General features: G+C 31.0%; 4 protein-coding genes across 4 annotated transcripts in view; 2 read left to right on the forward strand and 2 right to left on the reverse strand.

Annotated features, from left to right (window-relative positions):
• Window positions 1–5,362, forward strand: part of LOC106770733 (2-oxoglutarate dehydrogenase, mitochondrial) — a 7,434-nt gene extending 2,072 nt beyond the window's left edge. The window contains exons 2-9 of the mRNA XM_014656527.2: window positions 5–112; window positions 192–418; window positions 500–832; window positions 1,392–1,638; window positions 3,289–3,417; window positions 3,509–3,724; window positions 3,837–3,960; window positions 4,043–5,362. Of these exons, the coding sequence (XP_014512013.1) occupies window positions 5–112; window positions 192–418; window positions 500–832; window positions 1,392–1,638; window positions 3,289–3,417; window positions 3,509–3,724; window positions 3,837–3,960; window positions 4,043–4,281 (1,623 nt within the window). The 3' untranslated portion in view covers window positions 4,282–5,362. The remainder of the gene's footprint in view (window positions 1–4; window positions 113–191; window positions 419–499; window positions 833–1,391; window positions 1,639–3,288; window positions 3,418–3,508; window positions 3,725–3,836; window positions 3,961–4,042) is intronic.
• Window positions 5,363–9,438: 4,076 nt separating this feature from the next.
• Window positions 9,439–10,261, forward strand: LOC106771581 (zinc finger protein ZAT11-like). Its single transcript, XM_014657573.2, has one exon. It carries the CDS (start codon window positions 9,591–9,593, stop codon window positions 10,110–10,112), a length of 522 nt encoding a protein of 173 aa, XP_014513059.1. The 5' UTR covers window positions 9,439–9,590; the 3' UTR covers window positions 10,113–10,261.
• Window positions 10,262–17,231: 6,970 nt separating this feature from the next.
• On the reverse strand, window positions 17,232–17,753 carry LOC106771445 (the record flags this gene model as incomplete). The annotated part of the gene is made up of 2 exons (XM_014657425.2): window positions 17,232–17,576; window positions 17,664–17,753. Coding segments are annotated over 2 exons (174 nt in total), but the record flags the coding sequence as incomplete, so codon positions are not given.
• A 1,335-nt stretch (window positions 17,754–19,088) lies between these two features.
• Window positions 19,089–22,504, reverse strand: LOC106770984 (protein ALP1-like). Its single transcript, XM_014656849.2, has 2 exons — window positions 22,159–22,504; window positions 19,089–20,684 (listed from the first exon to the last, which is right to left on the reverse strand). The coding sequence occupies exons 1-2, from the start codon at window positions 22,268–22,270 to the stop codon at window positions 19,639–19,641; spliced, it is 1,158 nt and encodes a 385-aa protein (XP_014512335.1). The 5' UTR covers window positions 22,271–22,504; the 3' UTR covers window positions 19,089–19,638.
• Between the last annotated feature and the right edge of the window lie 593 nt (window positions 22,505–23,097).

Below are 23,097 nucleotides of genomic sequence, written 5' to 3' on the forward strand. Positions count from 1 at the left end.
TGAATGGCGCCAAACTTTTCATTCGGATGTGGTTGTTGACTTGGTTTGTTACCGTCGATTTGGCCACAACGAGATTGATGAACCATCTTTCACACAGCCTAAAATGTATAAGGTTAGTTCTTTTCTTTTTTACTGTACATGTTTCCCTTTGACTAGTCCAGCAGTTTTTTCAACTTTCTTGTCTATATTAGGTCATCCGAAACCATCCATCAGCTCTTGAGATATACCAGAAAAAGCTTTTGGAATCTGGGGAGCTGACACGAGAAGACATTGATAAGATACATAAAAAGGTGACATCAATTCTAAATGATGAATTTTTGGCTAGCAAAGATTATGTTCCAAAAAGAAGAGATTGGCTTTCAGCATATTGGTCTGGTTTCAAGTCACCCGAACAAATTTCACGCATCCGGAACACTGGGTATGATGAATTAGTATTAATGGTGCTTGAATCTTTTCTGTTGTAGCATAGAAGCTGAAATCTATGGTCTATCCTGTGCAGGGTGAAACCAGAGATCTTGAAAAATGTAGGGAAAGCAATCACGCTGTTACCTGAAAATTTTAATCCTCATAAAGCGGTGAAGAGAATTTATGAACAGCGTTCCCAAATGGTTGAAACTGGGGAAGATATTGACTGGGGATTTGCTGAGGCTCTTGCTTTTGCAACATTGATTGTTGAAGGAAACCATGTTCGCTTAAGTGGTCAGGACGTTGAAAGGGGAACATTTAGTCATCGCCATGCTGTAGTTCATGATCAGACAACTGGAGAGAGATATTGCCCCCTTGACCATGTGATAATGAATCAAAATGAAGAGATGTTTACTGTCAGTAATAGGTAATATGCTTTTAACACATACTAAATCTTGCTAAAAAGAAAATAAACCAGGTTTATATGATTGTTTTTCTGTTTTTTGTTTCTTATGTGTCTCAAGCTTTTAAAATTTGAATTCATATCTGTCTCAAGTGCTCATCACTGTCTGTTTTTGTTTTCTCGTAGTTTTAATTGTGACATGTATTACAGTACATTGCAATGTATGTGGTACTTTGAAAAAGCAGCGTTGACCATTTAGAATTATATTTCTAATTTTCTTGATGACCCTTTTCAAAAACCATTAATAGTGGTTAAATAGATCTTTCATTGGATTTTTCTTTCTGCAAGTCCCTGAAGATGTAATTACTCTCCTGGCATCATGTGCATTTCAAATTTCAAACTTCAACCTATACAATGATGTTGTGTGTCTTTATCATGATGAAACTTTATCTCTCCCATAAATCATAATATATATCAGTATGATTCATTTAATACTTTAATAAAGTGTGAACTGCAAGTTTAACAAAAGATAGATGGTATTCTATGAATCCCTTAACTAATTAATCTTTGATTCAATAAGCAGCTCACTTTCTGAGTTTGGTGTTCTTGGATTTGAATTGGGTTACTCAATGGAAAATCCTAATTCATTGGTGATCTGGGAGGCTCAGTTTGGTGATTTTGCTAATGGGGCTCAAGTTATATTTGACAATTTCTTGAGTTCTGGTGAGTCTAAGTGGCTGCGTCAGACTGGGCTTGTTGTGTTACTTCCTCACGGTTATGATGGGCAGGGACCTGAGCATTCAAGTGGAAGACTGGAACGCTTCCTTCAGGTTCTCTTTTATGAATTTGTGTTCTAATTCCTAGAAACTTTTTTGAAAGCTTTTATTCCATCTGCTATACAACTTTGTTCTACTTTGTGGTTGACATACCACCACGTACTAAAGGGCTCTGTCATGTTCATTTTACATAGTATGATTAGTTCGGGGAATACCAAGGATACAGGTTATTGGAACAATACTAAAAAGGAAATCTGACTTACGGCTGGAAACTTTGAAGTTCATTGAACGGGAAGGACAGAAAAATGAACTTTTTTGTTTAATTTAGACTGATAATTGGGATCTCACAGTTTTATCTCAACAAATAACTTGAATAATTGTCTCTTGTTGCTTGTTTGTGAAGATTTTATCTTGTGTTTTTTTACTCTTAATAGTATTCAAAGAGTTTATACGATGATGTTCATTTTTAATTAACCAGATTAAATCAAAAGAGTTAACTATTCTTTCAATTTATTTATCAATTCAGAATGATATCTCAATCCAACACATAACTTTCAGACTTTATACGAATGATGTTCAAAACTCAATCACAAGGGCGACCTGGGATTTGTTGAGCACTCTCATCTCATCCTTAATTAAATATAGACTAATGGGAGTGGATCACACAATGCAGTGCTGAGTGCCACATAGACTGTAATACATAACAGTCACTTGATGTTGTACTATAAAAGGAGCCTCTTAACACTGAAGAACTCATACCTTTCTCGGCCTTTTGGCTAAGATCAAGTGTAGTATCTGTTCTTATCAGTTTAATATCTGATATGTGGGCCAATGGTCCACACGATATTAAATTAATCTTTTAAAGGGGAAGGGCCACTACGGTAGCTTGCTGCTGGGTCCTTCAAGTGTCGCCCTTGTGTTGCACTATTGCATGGGCTGGCACACCTTCTAATCTAGTTCTATGTTTATTCCTGGGCAGACACTCTTTAATCTATATGTATATTTCTTGATTGTTTTTATGGTATGTTAATTTTTTATTGTAAAATCCTAATTGTAGGAGCTACCACCTCTTTCTCTTTTTAAGTGTAATAACAGTGCATTATAATCATACATCAAATAAAAGAAATCCAAAATTATTAGTGTTAGAATTATACATTTTCATAAATTATTCATGCATTTATCTCTATTGAAGAATAAAATAATTTTATACTAGCATTTGCCCAGTTATCTAGAAAAGTATTTGTAATTAGTATGTTTTGTTATTAGGTGAGGTAATTAAAAATTGTGTTGGTAGTTAATCACTCCTCTCTTAAAATTGAAAGATACTATTATTAATATCTAAGTTACCGAAGTCTTTAGTCCCTCAAAAACAGTGTATGTATTGAGACATGAGTTAATGGCTGAACCATGGAATGTTAATTATTTTGATTATTCTTATCTATTAACACCCTATATATATATATATATATATATATATATATATATATATATATATATATATATATATATATATATTGAAGTTCATTGTAGGGGAAGGACAGAAAAAGAGCTTTTTTGTTTAATTTAGACTGGTAATTGTGATCTCACAGTTTTATCTCAACAAATAACTTGAATAATTGTCTCTTGTTGCTTGCTTGTGAAGATTTTATCTTGTGTTTTTTTACTCTTAATAGCATTCAAACGTTTCCATTAATTTATTGGCAGATGGCTGATGACCATCCTTATACTATTCCTGAGATGGATCCTACTCTTCGGAAACAAATTCAGGAGTGTAATTGGCAGATTGTGAATGTTACAACTCCTGCAAATTTTTTCCATGTTTTACGCCGGCAGGTTTGTAGTCCACACCATCATTCAATTGGTGTTAGTTTGGTCACTTGATTTTTGGTACTTATTTTCTCACTGTTGCATTGTTTTCTTCCAGATACACAGGGAATTCCGTAAACCTCTTATAGTAATGTCCCCTAAGAACCTGCTTCGTAGTAAGGTTTGCAGATCAAACTTATCTGAGTTTGATGATGTTCAAGGACATCCCGGTTTTGACAAACAGGGAACCAGATTTAAGCGCCTCATAAAAGACCAAAATAATCACTCAGACGTTGAAGGGGGTATAAGACGTTTAGTACTTTGCTCTGGAAAGGTGTGTGATCCTGATTGGAACTACTGAATTTTATGTTATCTGTGTTTGTAAATTTTATGTACTGCTTCGATCGGTATAAACTTTTTACATCGATTTCTTGTATTCCTTGCAGGTTTACTATGAACTTGACGAACAGCGAACAAAGGAAGATGCAAAGGATGTTGCAATATGTAGGGTGGAACAGCTTTGTCCTTTCCCTTATGATCTTGTGCAACGAGAGCTTAAACGATATCCAAGTACGTCTTTTCAACGTTGAAGCTTTGGAGTCTGTTGCTGTTATTAGTTATTTTACATTATACTTTGTTGTGTTTTTGGCAGATGCGGAGGTTGTCTGGTGTCAAGAAGAGCCAATGAACATGGGTGGATACACATATGTTTTACCCCGGCTCGTAACTTCCATGAAGGCTGTAGGTAGAGGAGGCTATGAAGATGTTAAATATGTTGGTCGTGCTCCTTCTGCAGCAACAGCTACTGGTTTCCTCAAGGTTCACCATAAGGAGCAGGCTGAGCTAGTTCAGAAAGCCATTCAACGAGAACCAATCAATTTCCCTTACTGAGGCACAGCATCTTCATGCTTTCTGCAGAGTGAAGAAGGCAATAATTGGAGGGCAGCTTGGAAAATTATTAATATTTGTTTTCTTTTTGTCTTTATGTAGAGGTAGTTTTTCTTTGGTACCAAGTGGTAAACTTGGTCAATTGTTCTCCAACAGGTAAAATTTTTCTTATTGTGATTATTATTATTATTACTGACTAGTTTCGATGTATAACTACTGTAGTCTAGGTTTCAGAAATTGGATTCGCTTTGAGACAGTTTAGACTTAGTTGTATCTCGTATGTATGTACTGTTTGTTCAGTGTATTTTGCTAAAAAATAAAGGGAAAAGAAATCAGGAATTTAAGTCTGTATTTTTCCATCGTTTTTACACGAGACAAGAGTTGTGGACACTGAAGAACAATCAATTAGTGGACTCAACCATGGCTATGAATAAGACTTCCTAGAAAGCAATTTGCACCTGTGAGAATCATGCAAACATGTTTGATGCTGCGAAGAAACTCTTATCCCTGTTTCTGCCCATATCATCCAAGGTTTGCAGCAATGGCTAGCTGTATCATTTTGGAATCATGTTGCTGCAGCCAAGCTTTTTTATCCAAGTTGTAAGAATTTTCAGCTCAAACAGCAATTTTCTGCCCCTAAGCTTAGGAAATAGGTAAAAATAATTTGTACCACAGCTGATGAACCTGGTCAATTTTCTTATTCAGCTTTTAGACCATTTAATTTCAAGTGCTTTTTGTTGTTTTGTGGACAGTCAAACAGGTGATCGGGAATATACTCAGCGACAACCTTTATTATGAGTCACTCCTAAGTCCCACACAGATTATAGTAGTTAACAGAAACCTGATAATATACAATAAAACGAACCTCCTAATACATCGCAACTCATACCTTTCTCGGCCTTTTGGCTAAGATCAAGTGTAGTATCTGTTCTTATCAGTTTAATATCTGATATGTGGACCAATGGTCCACACGATATTAAATTAATTTTTTAAAGGGGAAGGGCCATAACGGTAGCTTGCTACTGGGTCCTTCAAGTGTCGCCCTTGTGTTGCACTATAGCATGGGCTGGCACACCCTCTAATATAGTTCTATATTTTCTTTTTTAAGTAGCTGTGCTTTGTAGAATATCTATGTTAGTTATATATTTAGGGTTTTTCTGATTGATGTGAATGTTATCAAGTTTAAATTATATTATTGTACAATGGTTGATATTTAATTATTGTACAAAAGTTGACAAAAAAAAAAATAACTTATTTCTGAATAACTTTTAATGGTAGATTTTTAAATAAAAAATTTAATAACAAATTTGAATTTGTTCATGAAGTCAAATGAGTTTTGTGGTATAATAATAAAAGATGTGTATTCTTCATTACATGTGCTACTTGATTTTGATTAAAATCTAATTGATTGAAAATTGTGATTGTTTTTATGTATTCTCTTCTTGGTTCTTCAATTTCCCTCGCGCCCGCCTTCTTTCAATTCTTTCTATTGTGGTTTTGTGTCTTTTCCTGGTGTGGTGTGCACGCATGGTGGTGATGTTCGTGCTCGTCTTTCTCTCGTGTTGTCTTGTCGTTGTAGCTATGCTCAAGGTTTGTTCCATTCTCTTCATCGTTGATGCATTTGGTGGTTGCTAAAATGAATTGGTGTTATGATAGATATATGTGTGTTGTAATATGTATGAAATGTATGTGTAATGTTGATGGATTTGTAGGAACAAGGCTTAAATGCCTTAACCGTACTTGTCGACTTTCGAAAGTCACTGTAATTCAAAATACCTTGATTTTTAATTGGTTTTGGAAGGTTGGCAAGTCCTTGACTAGTTTTAAGAGCAGAGCCAGCCAGTTAAAAGGTTTTCCAAATCTTAACATTTTATTTACCTTAGAATGTCAGTGTCAAACTTCAACAAATTCACTCCAATGAAGTACACCAATACAAGTCTGGTTAGTCCAACTTCGTTAATTGTTTGATTACATTAAAACAATATCACAGTTTGATCAAAGTTTGATAATTCGATTAAGATATGAAATAGTCAGGACAAGAATCATTTTTAGTCTAAAATCAATCTATTTTCATATAAAAATAATTCGGTATGTTTTTATGTAATATTAAATTTTCAATAACAAAACAAAATACTAATACAGTAGCTTGACGAATAATAATTTGACAAATCAAGATGTAGAATTAGATTATTTTTAATTTATCGACCAACCTAACCTAATATGATATTAATTTGTCAAAAATAAACTGGTTCGCCATATTACTATCTTAATTTTCCCTCGTTTTTTATGTATAAGATGAGGATATAATCATTAAAAGAAATCCAAAAAATATTATTAATAAAAAGAATTCAGATTGTGATACTCTTAAAAGATAATCAACTAGGAAAATTGAAATTGTTAATGTCTAAATAATACCATTAGATGCGTGGAGACACATAGGAAAAAAATGTATTATCAAAGTCTGATATATTTTATTTTTGACAAAGTATTCATCCAGTTATATTTATCTACCTGTCTATCCAATAACAAAAATTCACTTTAAATTATATAATTTTATTTTCCTAAATTATACCTCCATTTATATCTTTCTACTTATTTATCACGATAATAAAAATTCATTAAAAATATTAACAATTATATAATTACTATTTTTTATTTTTGAAATATCAATAATAATAGTCACTCGAAAACAATTAAAAATGTAGAAATAACTTATGCTCCCCCACACAATGCATTGTGAAGCCTGATAAGTTAATGGCTGAGACATGGAATGTTATAACTTGATAACAATTAAAGTTTAAAATAATGTAATATCCTGGTTTGAATTCAAGACATAATTAAAAAAAAAAAAACTAATGTCTAAACAAGTTTTTAATGGCAGATTTTTAAATAAAAATTTAATACAACTTGATAAATAAATTTGAATTTATTTATGAAGTCAAATGGGCATTACATTTTTAATTAACCAGATTAAATCAAAAGAGTTAACTATTCTTTCAATTTATTTTAAATCCAACTCATATAACTTTCAGACTTTATACAATGATGCACAAAACTCAATTTCAGCACTCTCATCTCATAATTAATTAAATATATAGAGTTACCTGGGTTTTAGCTTGAGTACTAATTGGTGGATTACACGATGCAGTGCTGAGTCCCACATAGACTGTAATACATAACAGTCACTTGATGTTGTACTATAAAATGAGCTTCTCAACATGAAAGAACTCATACCTTTCTCGGCCTTTTGGCTAAGATCAAGTGTAGTATCTGTTCTTATCAGTTTAATATCTGATATGTGGGCCAATGGTCCACACGATATTAAATTAATTTTTTAAAGGGGAAGGGCCATTATGGTAGCTTGCTACTGGGTCCTTCAAGTGTCGCCCTTGTGTTGCACTATTGCATGGGCTGGCACACCCTCTAATCTAGTTTCATATATTTTTTTTAATTTATGAATTTATTTTGTCTTATGTTATATATACATTTTCTAATATAAATGATTGAAATTTTGTTAAGATTAAATGGTATTATATTACAACAATTGATATTAAAGATAGACCAAAATTATCTAATAATATAAATCTTATTCAAAGCATAACTACAATAAAATTACTAATTTCTAAATTATTCTAATGATAAATAAAATAATTAATACATCTAGGTAAAATAATTTGAATATGCTTACGAAGTCAAATAATTATCAAAATCAAAGTATTTCAATCCAACTCATCTAATATTGGTTCACAAGTGATAATTAAGCTTTCAAATTTACATTAGTATTTGTTAATATTTAATTAAATGTATTATATTTAGTTATATATAATATATTTAGACATATGCATATATTATCCCATTTAAAATCCTTTCATACATATATATACAAGGTAATACCTTGTAATTTAGACGATAGAAGATAAAGAGAAGAAATTAAACAAATTAAAGCAAATGGATGTGTGATTTGACTTGAAGTACTCTTCTCTTTATTTACTTCTTTAGGCAAAAAGACTTTTTAAAGTTAGGACTCTTTATTTACTTCTTTAGGCAAAAAGACTTTTTAAAGTTGGGAGATTGTCACACTTTTTACTTTTTAATCTCAATATTCAGAGAACTTTTTATCTCCGAGTGAAGTTAATACTCATATTTACCACTTACTAAATACCAAACTTCACTTCACTAATTTTTTAGGAGTTAAATCTTACATATATTTCAAGTTTCCTATTCTTTACATATTTAAATAAATCTTAATGTACAACAACACATCATTTACAAAAATCAATACTAAAGAAATCTTTAATCCAACATAAATTGTGAGATAACATTATCTAATGATAAATGAAGTGATAGCACAAGTTATATAGCTGACTTGACCCAGTTATACAACATTGACCATCATATTCAATGTAATAAGTTAATAACTATTTGTTCAACTCTCATTCAAAAGTGATGGTGTCACCAGAACAAACAACAGACCTATAAAAATACATATATAAATATATGTTGTACAGTGTATAAGGCATTACTATTCCAAAGCTATATCAATAGTTTTTCTGCAAGCAAATTCTTATATAATGGAAGAAGATCAATATTTCATTTTTCTAATATCCTATTCAATCAATGTATGAAAGTTGGTGATGGCAAGACAGATGCAGCACGTTAGAGTAATATTCCATTTTCCTTGGTCAGACAGAGTCTAGAAGATAAGTAGTTTTCCAAGTAAACAGCGCAGTCCAACACACCAACACTTCAATTCTATCTTATACTGGCTGCCATCTAGAACAACCCCTTTTCTTAAACCATTACTATTATTTCAAAACTTCTGTCCAACAATTTTAAATATTATAAATTTTTTTGGTAGCTTTGAATTAGTTGAGTAAACATGAACCTTGCAATGCTTACTTTCAGACCAATCCAACAAGTCAAAGGAAAAGCCCTAGTTCAATGCATCCAATAGATTGCTTTTTAATTGCTCTATTACTCGTACTTGCTTACGTATAACACACATTCAATTCAACAAAGTCACAAGCATAGTGTGTTGCACAGTACACGTTCACACAATATTACTCATACACATGTTCAGAAACGTCAACTATATCAATCAGAACAACTGTCTCAAACTCTAAATCTAGCAAACAAAACCAACCTTATAAATATCACACACACCATACTCTTCAAAGTCTCATATCTCACATTCCAAACCTTTCTTTTCTTCTTTTCATTTTAACCCTTTTCTCCATTCATCATATCCATATTCTGACACCCTTTTAAACCAGAAAACATTATATAGTACTGATATTTGTGGCACAGTGGCGATGAAGAGAGAAAGAGAAGTTGATAGCGTAACCATGGCCAACTACTTGATGTTGCTTTCTGCAGGAGGTGAATTTGAGAAGACAAACTACTTGAACTACTCTTCCAACCACCGTGTGTTTGAGTGCAAGACGTGTAAGAGGCAGTTTCCGTCGTTTCAAGCCTTGGGAGGGCACCGTGCGAGTCACAAGAAACCTAGGTTGATGGGAGAGAGTGAGCATAGCCAAGTTCTTCATGGTTCACCACCAAAACCTAAGACTCATGAGTGTTCAGTCTGTGGTTTGGAGTTTGCGATAGGGCAAGCTTTGGGAGGACACATGAGACGCCATAGAACATCATCAAATGGAAACATGAACAATGCTACTGCTACCACTGTTCATAATACTTCTTCACCAAAAATGAACCACAAGGGTAGCAGCAACGAGAGAGTTCTGTTCCCTGATCTGAATTTGACGCCATTAGAGAATGATTTGGAGTTTTTGAAGATCAGACAACCAGCTCCTTTGGTTCACTGCTTCAATTGAATATGTTCTTGTAGTGTAGGACACTGCTTTTTGCTCCCTTTTTTCATTTTTATTTTACTGTATGTAAATTATATTTGTTCAGTTCTTGGTATATACATACATACATATATCTATAAGAAATTTGTGTTTGTGAAAACAAAGAACAAGTATCCGCGTAATTTGTAAATCAATTCTGCTAAAATAGTTTAACTGAAGGCATGTTTCATCATGGCTTATCATTAAGCTAATTAATTGTTCTGCAAGTGCTAATCTCAGGCCTGTTAAGCTTGATTTTTCTATTATGCACTTAACAACGCAGAGGTTAATTGGTTATTGTTGTTCCAAAACCTTAAAAACAGCTATGTTCCTTGTCATCTCACCAGAAAAAAGAAAACCCTAAAAATACTCGAAAGATTTCAATCTTCTCTTCTCTTGAATCCTAACGTTGAACCTTTCCTTTAAACTGACATTTTATTTATCACTATTTAAGCTTATTTTGCGTACAACTCACGGTTTGTTTAATTCGTAGGTCATTTTGCAGTTGTCGTTTTAAATAATGAGATTGGTGTGACAATAAATTCAATTTCAGAACGTGATTCATGGTGGAAACAATTCTATACAACCTAGCACTGCAAATATAAAATTTTAAATACGAACTAAACTTTGATTTCTCTTTGTATATTTAATCAAGTCAAAGGTTTGCAAACATGCATGATGCACGTTCTCAAGGAAAATAACCACAAAACGGGTTTCTTAACAGAGAATAGAAAGCGATCTGCATAACTGCTTCTGATTATTCTAAATAACTTTTCCTTTATGTATAATTAATCAAAAAACATGTACCCTAATGCTTGTTCTAGATATATATGGTGATGAACATCGAAATACAACGAAGAGATAAGACAGCGGTTGTTTTTTACAATTAACAATGATTTGATAATCGAAACCTATTAAAGCGAGGTTAAGAAGAGGTTGAAACATTAAAATATATGTTTACTTGTTTCTAATTCACTACTAATAACTTTTAGTGATTTTGTTACTTAATGCAGAACAGATCCTTATCACATTCACGAAATTTCTTTCCGTAAAACATGTAAAAAAATTCGTTGGAATATTATTGTGGAATTGATTTTTGTATAATCCAATTTCTGTGGACATCATGCAATCTAGAAGGTAACAAATTTTCAAATAGCAGTGCCGTGCAGTTGGTTCCAATGAAACCTTATCCTACAACAACAACCTGCGTTCATCTAGAAATTTGTTTCATTCCCACTCTCATTTCAAACTTTGTGTTCAACAAATTTAACCATTTTAATATTTGTGGCTACTACTAGCTAGAGTAAGCTAAATTGGAGCATGGATTCATCGCAGGTTAGGATTAAATTAGTATTAAAAGAATCTGGCTTTAAAAGAGTTTTAGTGGTAAAATTGATGCTGTAAGACATTTGAATTCCAAGAATTAATTTTATTTAAATGTTCAAAGTTGCTAAAGGGAGGTTCAATACACATATATCTCCACATTGGTGAGATATTCTCCATTTTGGGTCAAACTCTCATGGATTTGTTTTTAGTATCACTTTAAAGACCTTTTAAGATATCTTATCTGTATATAAACTGATGTCTATCTCTTACGTCGATTCGATGTGAAACTTTGTTTGTACCAAATAATTGTCAGATCACATAATACTTTACTAATATAACAGTTATAAAAGTTGTTATAGATAAGTAAATATTTTAATATTTTAATATCCTTCTTCTAAACAGTTTCTTCAGAATTATGTTCTAGCCAGTAATCCACAAATGCACGACAAGCTACCAAGTTCGTCTAGATAGTATGATAAGTAAGCACATAAAAATGGCCCCAATTTCATGTATGAACAAAACTATATTTTTAACAATTTTCTATGTAGACTTCCTTGTCAAGTATATTGTTTCATTAGGGTACTGACAGATAAAATAAATAAATCTAAAATATTATTCACCTCGTTGTAAAATGCAACATAAATTATAGTAATTTATAAGAGAAGTAGAAAATTAATAGGTAGAGGATATAATAAATGATAAATATTATATAATCTGATGGGTGATTTTAAGTCTAACTTCATCTTATATAATCTAATTTTCAAATAGGATTTACACCTATAAACACTATATGAATAAATACTTAGTATTACTCATGTAGAAGAAGTTACACCTGGCTCAAGCTTAATTACTATAATTATATTAATTATCAAACAAACAATAATTTCTCATCAGTTAAGTTGTATATTAATTTATTTTATGTCACTATATAACACATCAAGTGTAAAAAGGTATGTTATATATAAAAAGATCCATAAAAAAACTATAATTTGAGATATTGTAAGTTTTGACCTGATTTCATGGTACCTCATTATATACTAATTTAGTACAAGTTACGTCAGGTAGGTGCACCAAGTTATTTATAAATCTATAAAATGTAGTTATCAATGTTAAACTTTGAAACATGGCACACAAGATTGGATTGCCAAGTCATAGAGTGTGGCAGAATTTTCCTCAGTTAACAACATTTCAACTATGTGCTTATGTACACCATACACACTATAATCACAATAGACTTTAGTTTATCCTTCGACATAATAATTTAATAATTTGTCTAAGTTTAGCAATTTCCTTCATTTTTTCTTAGTCATATCTCATTAGAGACTTTTGGGAGGCTTCATACAAACAACTATTTCTATAAGGAGATTTAGAAACTATCTTTGTTTTTTATGTTTAAGTGACGCGTAGTTTTTTTACTTGAACTTGGAAATATGGTATATAAATATTAGATTTATTAAATAATAATAATATATGAACAATTTCACATCTGAGATGTAAGACTTTTCTCTGTAATATTATTCTGTTTAGTTTGGACTTTTTTTAGCTGATTTTGTCATTTAGCTAGTTGAATCAAAGAAAGAACTCTTACTTGGCTACAGTACGTGTGTTGTTAATTGTTTAGTATGAGGTTGATTAGGACATCAAACTTACAACATTTTAGGAAGCTATTCATTGGTAGCTTGTTCTAGAAAGGTTGGTTTTCGACATCATTGGATCATGTTTGACAAAGAAGCGTACCCAAAAAACAAAATGACTTGAACAGTTTTCTCACTCATGAGGTAACCATGTAAAGGTCGACTTCTTTTTACAATGTATATATAACAGTTTATGATTGGTCCGTTTTAAATATTTTTTTAGAATAAATTCAAACAAACCAATAAAATGGTGACACATATTCTGTTATCAAAAAATTATTAAAAAAAAATTATTAAAATATTATTATCCTTTTTACAAATATGCACAAGAGAAAAGTGGTAATACCTCTACTTTGTTGGTTGAACCACAATTGTAACTCAATAATTTTACCATTACTAAAACTATAATCATAATAAATTACTAATTTGGGAATTGCTTTTCTATTATAGTATATATATATTATTATTATATTATATTATATTATATTATTATTATTATTATTATTTTAATTTGACCCAAACAGTCAACCACAAAAGTTAGTTTTTTTCTCTTAATTTTACAAAGTTAGTAATTTGATTCCATCAATTTCGGTCGAAGCAATTGACTATTCAATTTTCCCACAATTTTCTATACCTTATTTTGTCACAAACAAATTAAGTCATCATGAGAACATGCTTAATCCACTCATATGCTTATCTTTGATGTTAAATATAATATATATTATTAATTAAAATACTTTTTAGGCTCGCAAAACTAATATTAAATATAATAAAGTTTATAAATATCGCATTGTGATGTAAGCAAAGTTATATAAACTATTTTAGATATCATAATAATATACTTTTTAGCCCTGTCTTTCCATTGTAATTAATTTTATATATTTTCACAATAATAGGATAAAAGAATCTATAAAATTCGTGAATGCATCATTAATATAGTTCTATAAAATAATATTTAAATTTTAAATATGTTGATATTTATAGTAAATGTTCTATACCCGATGAAATATCACATCATTAATATAACCTTGTAATACAAATACAAATAGTTCAATTCCTTATAATGTAGATTTTAATGATTTTCACATAAATTTACATGTGACAAGAACAAATTCTAGGATTCACATTGAATGAGTTTTATTTCAAGTTAAAACAAACACACAACTAGACAAATTTGAGACTATTAGGATTCTAAAGTATTATTAACATTTGTAAGTGGCACAATTTTATGCAACACAAATGCAAAAAATGTACTTGCTGAAAAGCAATTTCATTTTAGGTTAATAATTACAAGCAAAACTCAATTAATTTTGAAGATAAATCAAGTTATACAAAGAAGTTTTTACCAACTAATATACTATTTAACCAATATAAATTAATTAGAATTTCTTTAAAGCATAATTAAATAAAAAATTATTTCAAAAAGATTTTAAAATTACTTACTTTTTCATTCATACAAATTAATATAGACTATGAATCATTTAATCGTTTTATTGCTTTTTTAATTTTTAGAAAATTTAACACAAACAATCACAATAATTTTACTCTGGTCAACTTTTATAATGAGTAAAATTGATAAGAAAAATGAAAAATAACTTTTCTGACGAAAATTAATTCTAGGTTAGAAACACACAACATATATAATTATATTTACATCAAGCAAACTTAACTTTGTTATTTTCCTTTAAACTAGAGTTTCTAATAGACATCATTTTGTTTAATATCTTCAATTCTCTTAACATCAGTTGGATCAAAATGTAAAACAAAAGGACTTTTTTACCATCCAAATCATATTTGAAAGATATTTTTTAAACACAATTTTTAATTACTTCAATTCTTTTAAAATCCTGATATAACTTGTAAATATTAATTTTAACAAATTCTAAAATGTATCCAACATATTCCGAATTATTCATTCCAAAATAAAATCACATAAATTCGACCAACCAGTATAGAATAGTAACAAAAGGCATTACGGAATTATGATTTTAAAATTACGTAGGATAAATACCATTTACATAATTCTTGATAAGAAATTGTAAAAATGCACTTGATAACATGCAATTAAAAAACATAATTCTTGATATTATGGATATATTACAAAAGGAAAAATATATAACTACAAATTTAAAAAGATAGGGAAAATAGCATAATTCTTTGATTTTAATTTAAGTGATCCTCAAACTTAATTGATACTTAAACTTTATTATTTTTGTAAATAAATACCTAGAATATTAAATTTATTCTAACTAATCCTTAAAGCTTATCAATCAATCTTTTATAATATATTTTTTTCTAGGAAGTTTGATTTTAATAGTTTACATTAAATGTTAGTAATTATTAGTTTTTCTTACCTGTGATTATAATTCCTTTTTCATATGTAAAAATATGTTAAAAGTGAGAATTCAGAAGGAAAAAAAAATAAAATGCCTATTCAAATTTTACAAATAATTTTTTATTTGTCTATGTAAAATTCTACAATTTTTATAAAATGTAATACTTTGATTTTATTTGTTGCTTAAGTCATGATGCTATCGTCTAAAAAAAATCAATTATATAAACTTGAATAGTCAAATTTAGAAGCTACGGACCCTGAATTACTAAAAATTTCAATATTCAAATTTGGAATTTTGCTCAAAAACATCGAATTTAATTCAATTCAAATAAATCAATTTATTATCAATACGCCTTATTATATAATGATTCAGTTTAAATAATATTTTTTTGAAAATTGTTTATAAAAAAATTGGTATGCTTTAAGGATTAATTACAATATAATTAAAATTTACGTGCTTATACAAAAAGAAAATAAAAAAAAGTTTAAGGATTAAATTGGACCAAAATTAAAATTAAAAACATCTATTCATAAATAAGATCAATTAAAATAAAATTAGCGTTAAACCAAATTATAGTTTAGGATATTAGATAATGTTTCCTCTAAAAGAATAAAAGAATATCGAGATGCGAATAGTAAAATTATGAGAACAAAATACCTTTCGTCTTCCCAAAAAAATACTTTATTTCCTTTTCTTATTGTTTCTTTCGTCCAGTAACATGTAAAGTGATAAAATGAAACTACTGTGGTGGGTTAGGACATGTTTCAAGTTATTGATGAGAAATCAAAACGTAAATATGACAATTTTTTTCTAATCATATTCTATCATATCATTCAAACAATGGAATGAAGAATTTATTCCATTTCATCTTATGTGCCTCTACTAATCCAAACATAGCCTTAGATTTTCATATTCACTTCAATGTTTTTAACCATATATAATCAGATAAACCTATACACAGGAGGAGGTTTTTAGACTGGCTAGTCCTAAAAGATAGAACCCAACAATGGTCGTTCCAACAACAGTAACAGAGCTAATGCCTTTCTTTGTTAAAAAGTAGAACAAGAAAACCTAATGTGTAATTTGCTAAGTGTGGATATTAGTTCTTGGAAAGTAATCCAGATTATCTTCTTACTTAGGATCCATAGGACACACTTGGAGGGTTGTTTGTGATCCACATAAATCATGACTACTGGTTATTTTTTGTCTTACCACTTCACTCTGATAGTTGTATAACATGGCCACCACTATTGTTGTCACATGTCAAAGGGCGCACCACCCTTTTCTGACATGCCAGAACAATAGTGCAACAATCATATGCACTCCATATCTCTTAGCAAAGCTGATAAGGTCAAACACAAAAGCCGCCTAAAGCAAGGAATGGTGAAACAACGCGGGACAAATGTTTTTTGAAACAAACTCAACATAACAGAACATCTCTACTCTAAGATGTTTCTGCACTCTGTCAAATACTATTGACAGCTCTGTATAGCAAAGCTTTGTAAGTTGAATTTTCAATTTCTTTTTACTCAGCTATGCTTAGTTGTAAACACACGAGGCACCTGAACTAAGGATTACCCTACAAGCTCTTACTAAAATTCTCCCACGACAACAACTTCCATCCTCTGCACCATAATGTGAGAATGAGTCTGGATCACTGGGGAGAATCATAAATTGGTGACATGGATGAGAGTTTTCATCGGAAAGCCCTAGCGGGATTCATAAGTTATAATCTATGAATAGGACGCACAAAACCACTGGTTTGAATTGATCAACACATATATAATCATGCAAGCAGTGATTACAGGTGAACCAAATCTGAAATTAAATTGAATAAAAGGGCATGGCAGAAGTGAATATAAACTCTGAAGCAACAATTGGGAATTTTAGTCTGCTTTTAGATTTCATCGTTTCTGTTCTAACATGTGCTATCGAGCAGTTTCACAGTGGATAAAAAGACAACATATGCATGATTCAAATTGATAAACAGCGGAAGATAAAGATTGTTTAATATAATAATAAATCGAAGCATAGAAACAGAATAGAAGTGAAGGTGTGATCTAAGAGAGTTAGTTAGGGTTTTGAGGATGATCTTGGGGGTTACCGAATTTTTCTTTGAAGGAATTCTGGCGCTGCAACCACATCATGTGACCCTGAAATTGAAAACGCAAAGCAACAGAAGAAAGTAGATGAAGAATTGAAGAGAAGGGAGAAGAATAAATATGGATAACCTACCTTACCTGAAGAGCTGCAGCCCAAGCAATGATGAAAGATGCCATCCAAAATTTCTTGTCCTTCACCACATTTTTCAATTCCATTCTTATTTCAATTCAATTTCAATTTCAATGGCTTCTTCGTGTTTGGATTCCTTCTTCCCTAATGCAGCAATCACAACGCCATTTTCTTTAAACTCTTCTCTTTGAACAATACCAGGCCACCCAGATAGCCCAATCATACACTTTCCTTCCTTCATGAGGCCCAAATATTTCAAACACTTCTGCTCTTATACCAAAAAATAACTAAATATTTTGTAAAATGTAACTACTTTTCATATTTAAAATAATTAATCTATTTGACTCTTATTTTAAAATAATTTAAAACATTATACTATATTAAATTATCCTTAACCTTATGTGCATTTCTTTCACTTAGTTACAGCAACAACATGCATTCTCATGTTTATCTTTCATTTGATAATCTTCTCTACTAACATTTTTAGAAGAAAATAAAAAATAAAAATAAATAAATTTATATATGATAAAAACTAACATGCATATAAATTAATTTGTAATTTTTTCTCAAATTTCCAGATGGTGATTTGTTATTTAAAAATGCATATATATAAACTTACTTCATTTTTTTAAGAGAATTAAAGTTTATTCAACCAGACATGTCATGATAAAGTCTATGTTTATCTCTTCTTATGTATACACAAATTTAACAAGGTCACACTATTATCTTTTATGAAAAAAGAGAAATAGACCCATAATGATATAATATTGTAAATTATAAATATTAAAATATAAATTTGTAGAGTTTACAGTCCAATCTTTTTGTAAATCAGAGAGTATGAAATATAATGTTTTCTAATGTTTTATATGATTGAAAGTGATAACTATGAGAATGAGCAATATATAATGTATATTTTTATTTTGTTTTTATTATCATACTTATCCATATCTTAAATTATTAATACACTCTTAATTTATTTAATATTTTATTTTAAAATTTGTAATTATAATTGTTAGTTTTATTTGACATGTAAGAGAAGAAAATGTACAATACTTTAATGAATTCTTGATATACCTATTATTTGACGGAAAGGGAAATGACACCAATTTTGTATCTATTTTAGAGATAAAAACAAGTATAAAGTTTTATTCCAAAAAGAGAAAAAGGAGGATAGACAAACCACACACACCTAATTGCCATCCACCCAAAATGCCCTTATATGTGGGGATTATATCAGCATTCAATATATATGTGTGTGTATATATATATATATATATATGCCACTCTTAGTTTTGTCTTTTAAAGAAGTTTGGTATTAAATTTGCATGGACTCAAGATTTCTAATCCTTCTAAGTATTGAAATTTATTTAAAAAACTATTATTTCCTAACAAGTTTTCTTTCATGCACATAAATTTGAAAATCAAACCATATTAAAATAGAGCTACTGTTTTATCAGTTTGCATCACCCCTTTCATTTGATTAAAAGGTAGAGTAAGAACACTAAAACTGCAATCCTCTCTAAATATCCTATCTATACCATCCATTATCGTTTGATTTAAGTCCAAACCCCAACTTCAGGTCTAAAATATGATCATACATTGCAGTGTCCAAACTGAGATAATGTCCAAATTTGCATCATCTAAGAGCTGAGCCCCAGCAAAGGAAGATTAATATAATGTGCTCTCCCCAACTTCACAAATTGGTGTCTAAGACCCAAAATATGAAAAAAAAAAAGGAGCAACCAAAGAAATGATTAACTCCTTTTTTTTTTAAGAGACGTAATGAACTAGCAAGCAAATAGCTCATTCAACCAGAATTATAATTTGTGTCCTCCTCCTCGAGAAGATACTGATGCAGAGGCAACTAAAATTTATTTGTGTCTAAGTCAGTTGAGTTGTCAACCAAAATAACATGAAGATGGTAATAAAGATCTAATTTTATGTAACTCTCATTCACTTGTAACAATCCTAAGAAATTATCTTTCAACTGGGCAGCTTGCCAGATAGGAAGAGAGATAGCTTCTCTCTCATAGCGTTGGCAGTGTTGTCCACAAATTCACAGGTTTGGTCTGGATATCTGGAATCGTGCTGGTGGCAAGAGGGCATATCATTCAGTACTTCATCCTTCATATCGATAACTATATTATGCAGAATGCAGCAGACAAGAATAATTCTTGGTAACTTGTGCTTGTCAGGTTTCCACATCACACCTTGGATTATCCTCCACATCTCCTTCAGCCTAGCCAATGCTTTCTTGGCCAACATTTGAGTTTCGACAACCCTTCTATTAAACTCAACTTGAACATTTGAGAGTCCTTTACCTTCGTAAGGTGTAAGAAGCCATGGCAAAAGGGGAAAGCCTCTATCCCCTATAATATACTCCCTTACTGCCGTTCCTTCTGGAAGTACTTTCTTACCCCCATTCAACCTTTTCCCTTCTTCACCAAGTTTGAAAAAAGAACAACTTCGAAGCACTTGCTCATCACTCATACTTCCAGGCCATCCAGTAACTATGTCACGGAATCTCAGATCAGGATCCACAATGGCTTGCAAGACCATGCTGCAATTCTTCTCACGATCGAGCCACACACTATTCAAAGCATCCACAGAGGGCAAAGTCATCATTATGTGTGTGCTGTCAACGGCACCACAACAATTAGAAAGGCCCCTGAAGTTCTCAAACTTGGACTTTATCTCTTCCATTTCGGTTTCAGTTGAAGGCCAGCTGAGATGGTGTAGTCCTCTTTCTTCCATTGCTTCCACAAACCTCCATGTTACTTGGGAAACAGTCGACTGGTTCATCCTAAATGAGTCGCCAATGGTTGACAATGACTCACCAGAGCTGAGCCTTCTAAGAGCTATAGCCACTTGGTCATTTAGAGACAAACGTTTTCCATTTAAATCAACAAAATTTGAGGCTCTGGCCAGCAGGTCTTCTTCCACAAGAGAACATATATAGTTGAACGTCTTCCTTGAGATCTTGAAAACTGACTCAAATTTCTCTATATTTTTAGATTGAGCCAAAGGTCCTACAATTGGAAAATTAAAGCATGAGCATATCATGAAGATGGGCAGTTGAATTTCACAAATGTATTATGAATAAGTTTAGTACATCATGCACCATCTTGAATAACATGAAAGGAACTTAACCCACATGCCAGAAGAAGTAAAGGCAGAAACAATATTCTTTATATCCAGACACAGTTATACTCAAATATATTAGAAATATATGTGCAAATTCTTTGTAACTGGTACCTAGAGGTCAGTTTCTCTGAACGCTGTGAGAAAAATCCTTCTTTTCTTATACAAAGAAATCTACTCAGGTCACAGCAGAAATATCACAAAAATATGAACAACCTAATGGCTACATGCGACAGAATTTTGATTAAGAAAATCAGTATAGTAAGGCATCTACTGAATTCGGGTTCATACCTCTGTTTTTTCAGATGTTATTTTCTTTTAAAATCTCTTCAGCAGCCAATGTTTTGAACTCATTCAAAATAATTTTTTACTGTACCAACCATACTAATCTAACATTTATTCCAAGTTCAGCACATCTGACATTTAAACAACGAAGTTCCACAGAATCTATATACCTTAGTTATCTTCAATCAATTTAATAAGCCACATGCAAAAATATATTTCATAAATAGTTATATTAGTTGGAAAGTACCGTGTTAACCACAGACTTGAATAATCTCACTGCTAATGCATCTGGTTATCAGTATAGAGATGAGATTGTAAATTATGTGACTCTTCAAAGCAGGCATTGGGAAGAGACGAAAAGATAAATTAAAGGAAGAAAGATCTTTAGAAATGGGTTGAAAGTCAAAATGAGTATTGATTGAATTCAATGCATAAAACATAAAGAAGCTGCACAATTCACGTGAAAACAATGCATAAGATACCCAGATTGTTGTGTAAGTGGATAACTGCAATAAGTAAAGATAACAAATATAATTATTCTGTTTATACCTACAACCAGGATCCCACCAATGGTCTAATTATGTGGTGACACCATACCAGAAGTTTCACAATTTGGAAGGTTAATATACAAATAGCAACTAGCCAAACAGATATACGATAACCAAACATGATTCAACAAAATTATAACCAAAGTCCACTACAGTTTCTAAGTAAGAGATACATTCCTTGTAAGAAACACATTTTGGTCAAAGGCATGGGGTCACTTTCTTTATCAAGTAAGTCATCAAAGATGTATGCCCCATAAGAGCAACATGAATATGAAAGTCAAGCAGAGAAAACAAAGATATTATCGAATGATGAGTAACTTATTAAGCTTGAAGAAACAATTCTCGTATCATTATAATCCTACCCATTACCAAAAAGCACAAAACTTTTTTGCCCTACATCAGATAATCATAATAATAATAAATAATAATAATAATAATAAGTAGAAGTCTTGATATACAATGAAAAACAAGTAACAGACTATCACACACACATGTCCAATCACAAACAAGAAAGGATATTGCAGTGTACCTGAAATTCTGAGGGAGAAATGTTGCCACCAATCGAATGGGGTGGCAGAGGCATCTTGGCCATCTTTGTCATCAGCCTTCTTCCTCTTCTTGATTCCTCTGATGGAACCCATTCAGTATATATTCACAACCCAAAATAACACCAAAGCAAAGCAAAATCAGAAAAGGGGAACAAAACCCATTAATCACCACCCAGATTTCAACTCCACCAAACAAGAATCAAAGTGTGTGTGTGCAAATTGCAGAGTATTTATTATGACATGAAAAAGATAAATGAATGAAGTAGTAAAGCATAGAGAGAAAGGGTGAAAGAAAGAACGAAGCAGAATACGTGAATAACTAATACTAGGTGTAATATCCATATATATATATATATATATATATATATATATATATATATATAGGTGGAGTGAAGGGAATCAAAGAATGTAAAAAAAATAAAATTATAAAAAGAAATTAAAATAGTTCTCTGAGACGAGACCGCTAGTTTCTGTCGTAAATCGACATGTCATGAACAATTCAACACTTCCTTGCTTATGGTCTTTCAATTCCTTTTATTTTTTACTTTTCAAATCACTTTAACCAACTGGTAACTTTAGCATTTAAAATATAAATTCTAAATATAAAAACTGAAAATAAATTTTTTTAACATTTCTCAGTGAATGTTTTTTTACTGTCAGAAACATGAAACCCTCTTGTTTATTTCTCTGGTCGTTTTACCAATTACCATTTTCTTGTTTATTTCTCTGGTCGTTTTACCAATTACCATTTTCATTCCATTCGTGCATCTTGGTGTCTCTGATATTCATTTCGAAATATCATTTTCATTTACTACATTGTTGGACCATTTTTGTTTCATATCATCGTCACTGTCTCTGGAACTGGCTTATATGCGTGTACAAGTTCATTTAAAGATATCAATATATTTATTTTTCAACAG

This window comes from Vigna radiata, chromosome 8, assembly GCF_000741045.1.
Source record: "Vigna radiata var. radiata cultivar VC1973A chromosome 8, Vradiata_ver6, whole genome shotgun sequence".
Classification (NCBI taxonomy): domain Eukaryota; kingdom Viridiplantae; phylum Streptophyta; class Magnoliopsida; order Fabales; family Fabaceae; genus Vigna; species Vigna radiata.

Coding starts and splice junctions, on each gene's coding strand:
- LOC106771581 (XM_014657573.2), top strand. CDS start 9,591: ATGAAGAGAGAAAGAGAAGTTGATAGCGTAACCATGGCCAACTACTTG.
- LOC106770984 (XM_014656849.2), bottom strand. CDS start 22,270: ATGGGTTCCATCAGAGGAATCAAGAAGAGGAAGAAGGCTGATGACAAA. Junction 20,685..22,158: donor TTTCTCCCTCAGAATTTCAG/GTACACTGCAAT, acceptor TTCCAATTGTAG/GACCTTTGGCTCAATCTAAA.